The sequence below is a fragment of the Myotis lucifugus genome, unplaced genomic scaffold (genome assembly GCF_000147115.1).
Source record: "Myotis lucifugus unplaced genomic scaffold, Myoluc2.0 scaffold_1005, whole genome shotgun sequence".
In the NCBI taxonomy this organism is placed as follows: Eukaryota; Metazoa; Chordata; class Mammalia; order Chiroptera; family Vespertilionidae; genus Myotis; species Myotis lucifugus.
Window position 1 is genome coordinate 101,647 of NW_005872053.1, and position 3,710 is coordinate 105,356.

Here is a 3,710-nt window from a genome sequence, read left to right on the forward strand (position 1 = left end):
CCTGGGCACCGAAAGGAGCCCCCAGCAAGGGGTTGCCGGACCCTCTCCGCTTTCTCCTTTACCGTTTTACGGGATGCACGCCTTTGGGATGAGATCTTCTTCACCTTCTTCTTTGAGGAGCTGGGACAGGGGGACCGGGCCTCCAGTGGCCACACGTCGCTCTGGTCTTTCTTCATGTGCGGCAGCGTGCAGCTTTCCTGGTGGAAAAGCTCTGTTTCCACCTTCACTACAGTCGCGGCGGGAGCTCCTGGCAGCGGGGGCCCGTCTGTGTGACGCTCATCTGCCTGTGGGAGCTGCCCTGGGGCCTGGGCCTGCGCGCCTGTTCCTGGGACTATGCCCGCCACCCGCTCAATGTCATGGGCCCCGTTACCCTGATGTGTTTACCTGTTGGATATTCCTTTGTGCACCGGGACCTGCTGTCCACCGCGTTGTGGCGAGTGCGGTACCTACCAATGGACTAGAACAAAGTCTCTGGATTCCCATCCGTGAATGCGACTTATTTTCACACGTTTAAAACCGAGTGGTCTTCTTAGCATTTTAATTTTCATGCGTTTTTACTAAACTCTTGCAACATATTTCATTCTATCTTTTCGTTTTTCTGGCTGTTTGGGACCCGTGCATGATACCAGACTTGGAAATATTGCTCAAAGTACTAACTCGCCCATATTGGAAAACCCTCACAAGCCCGGACATCGGGAGGCTGTAGGATTCCCCTGTGTGGGCACAGGTGGCTGCTAACTGCTGAATTTTATTTGTTTATTATTTATTTATTGGTGAGGAAGTTCTTCAAATCAGAGGCCAGTGATTTTTACAAGATTTAGCAAAATGTTGTGGTTTAATGGTGTGTTTACTTTCTTTTGAATCCAATTTCACCTTAATTCCTTGCCATATTTATTGAAGACTGCCGAAATCCAGTGGCTTGTACTCCTGAAATTACAGTTCATAGCTCTTAAGTGCCTCCCTTCTAGCACAAAGTGGAAAGAAACTGACAAATGTGAAACCATCCTATGAACTGATGTTTAAATAAGTCTTTTCTAGCGACCCCAACAGGTGACACTGTGTTAAGTGTGTGATCTCCATGAGGGAAATGATGGTTTTCCAACGTGGGTCAGCCTTAAACTCCGAGGTTAATCAGATCCTATGTTACCTGTGGCTGTCTATGTTTGTTACTGTGAAATAATGTAAAATGTTTACCTTCTATGTCCTAGGGCCAAGCCCAATTATACCACCCCCAGGAGTGTTCAACCCTTAGGGCCCTTTCTCTGGTGGAGCTTCAAGAGTAGAAACAATTCCTTGAAAGGACATGAACTTGAACGTTCGCCCTAGTTGCATTAGGCCTACCTGTTGTCTGCGTATTTCTGCCATGGCTCACTTGTAAACATTTTTCTTTTTCCTTCTGGGCCCACTCAGAGTTCTTGGGCAAAGTCCAGTGTGTAAGTCAAACTATACATTGATAGTGTTTTGGTGACTCATTATTAATGTCTGCAAGTTCCAAAGTTAAATGAGATGATGTAAAACATTTAAAGAAATCATGTCTGAACTATTAAAAGTGTATTTAAGGTTAAAGAAGAAGAAGAAGATGAAGAAGAAGGAGGAGGAGGAAGAAAGAGAGAGAGAGAGACAGATAGAGAAGGAAGGGGGATAAAGACAATAGGTGTGTGCTTGTGAGATAATGAGTGTGTGAGGCAAATGAGCACCTCTGGGAGCATTGCCAGGGAGGAGGCATGGAGGAGGGAGGGAGGCTGGCATGGGACTCTCTCTCTGTAGGGAGCAAAGGCTGCATTTCATTTGCCTTCATATTGTCATCACAGCATCAGGTCCACAGTCATTCAATAAATGAGTGAAGCCATTCACTCTTCCATTCAGCAAACACTAACTGAAACCTATTGTGTGCCATACTTTTTCTGCGAGGGAACCGAGGTACGTGCCCTTCACTGGAATCAAACCTGTGATCCTTCAGTCCTGGGGCCAACGCTCTATTCACTGAGCCAAACCAGCAGGGGCAGTCTTGGGGGACTTAAAGGCTGGGAGTTAGGGGAGATCTTACATCAGGATCTCAATAGAATATTCATGAGTTTTCCCAGGTGTGTACTTTCAGGGTCATGTTCTCTAATGATTGGTCAGCATCAAAGCAAGGGGTCATTAGTCATTGCCCCTGGTCCTGGCATCACATAATAACAAGCAACTGCGCATTTCTTACTTTGAAATACACTTTTTATTCCATTATCCACAATAACTTTTAGGGATACCTGAAAAAATATGATGTATGCAGCCAACCAACAAAGCTTGGCCCTCATGTATTTAATGATGTTTGCAGCAGCCCATTAATTGTGATTTCCTCCTGTCCTCACTGCTCCTACTTGAAGGTCACGGACCTGGAATAGTGTGTTCCTTGTATTCATTCATTTGTTTATTTAATTATTTCTTTTCAGTAAAAACAAAAAAAAAGTATTAGGAGCCTCCTATATTCTGAGCATCATGCTAGAGGTCATAGATATAACATTAACAAACACCTGGTGTCTGCCCTCAAGGACTTTAAGTCCAATTAGGGAGATAGATATCAAAGGAGGATGTGGTCAGCTCTGCTGGGGGAGGTGTATCAGTCAGCTATTGCCACAATGATGCTCTGCCATAAACTGCTCAAAGACATGCTGGCTTAAAACAGTAATCTGCAAGCTCACAGTCTGCAAGATGACGGCCATTTCCCTGTCTGTGCTCAACTCCAAGCTTTGAGCTCCAGGCTCTAAGTTGCTTCTCAGGGTTCTCATACTTCTTAGATCAGATTATGTTCCCATAGATCAAGGTTGGGGAACGTCTGGCCTGAGGGCCAAATCATTTGTTCTGGCCCTGCCAAGGCATTAGGGGTGAGTAAAAAAATCAGCAGTCACCAAAGTTTTGGACCTCACAGACCACCAGTTTGGTGACCGCTAAATTAAATGTTTGACCAAACATAGCAGGCTAATTTTGTGAGCTCAAGAATGATGTTATATGACAAAGGAGGCATGAACATACAATGGAGTCAAGATAGTCTCTTCAATAAATGGTGCTGGGAAAATTGGACAGATACATGCAAGAAAATGAAACTAGACCACCAACTTACACCATACACAAGAATAAACTCAAAATGGATAAAGGACTTAAATGTACGACAGGAAACCATAAAAATTCTAGAAGAATACAAAGGCAACAAAATCTCAGACATATGCCAAAGCAAGTTCTTCACTGATACAGCTCCTAGGGCAGTTGAAACTAAAGAGAAAATGAACAAATGGGACTACATCAAAATAAAAAGCTTCTGCACAGCAAAAGAAACCATCAACAAAACAACAAGAAAACCCACTTCATGGGAAAACATATTTGCCAACGTCATATCTGATAAGGGCCTAATCTCCAAAATTTATAGGGAACTCATACAACTTAACAAAAAGAAGATAAACAATCCAATCAAAAAATGGGCAAAGGAGCTAAATAGACACCTCTCAAAAGAGGACATTCAGAAAGCCAAGAGACATATGAAAACATGCTCAAAGTCACTAATCATCTGAGAGATGCAAATCAAAACAACAATGAGGTACCATCTCACACCTGTCAGAATGGCCATCATCAACAAATCAACAAACGACAAGTGCTGGAGAGGATGTGGAGAAAAGGGAACCCTCCTGCACTGCTGGTGGGAATGCAGACTGGTGCAGCCACTATGGAAGACAGTA

At 43.9% G+C, this 3,710-nt stretch overlaps 1 protein-coding gene across 1 annotated transcript in view; it reads left to right on the forward strand.

The window, feature by feature from the left end:
• Nucleotides 1–461, forward strand: part of TMEM229A (transmembrane protein 229A) — a 5,093-nt gene extending 4,632 nt beyond the window's left edge. The window contains 4 exon segments of the mRNA XM_014449051.2: nucleotides 16–56; nucleotides 59–83; nucleotides 86–186; nucleotides 189–461. Coding sequence (XP_014304537.1) covers nucleotides 16–56; nucleotides 59–83; nucleotides 86–186; nucleotides 189–461 — 440 coding nt within the window.
• Nucleotides 462–3,710: the final 3,249 nt, after the last annotated feature.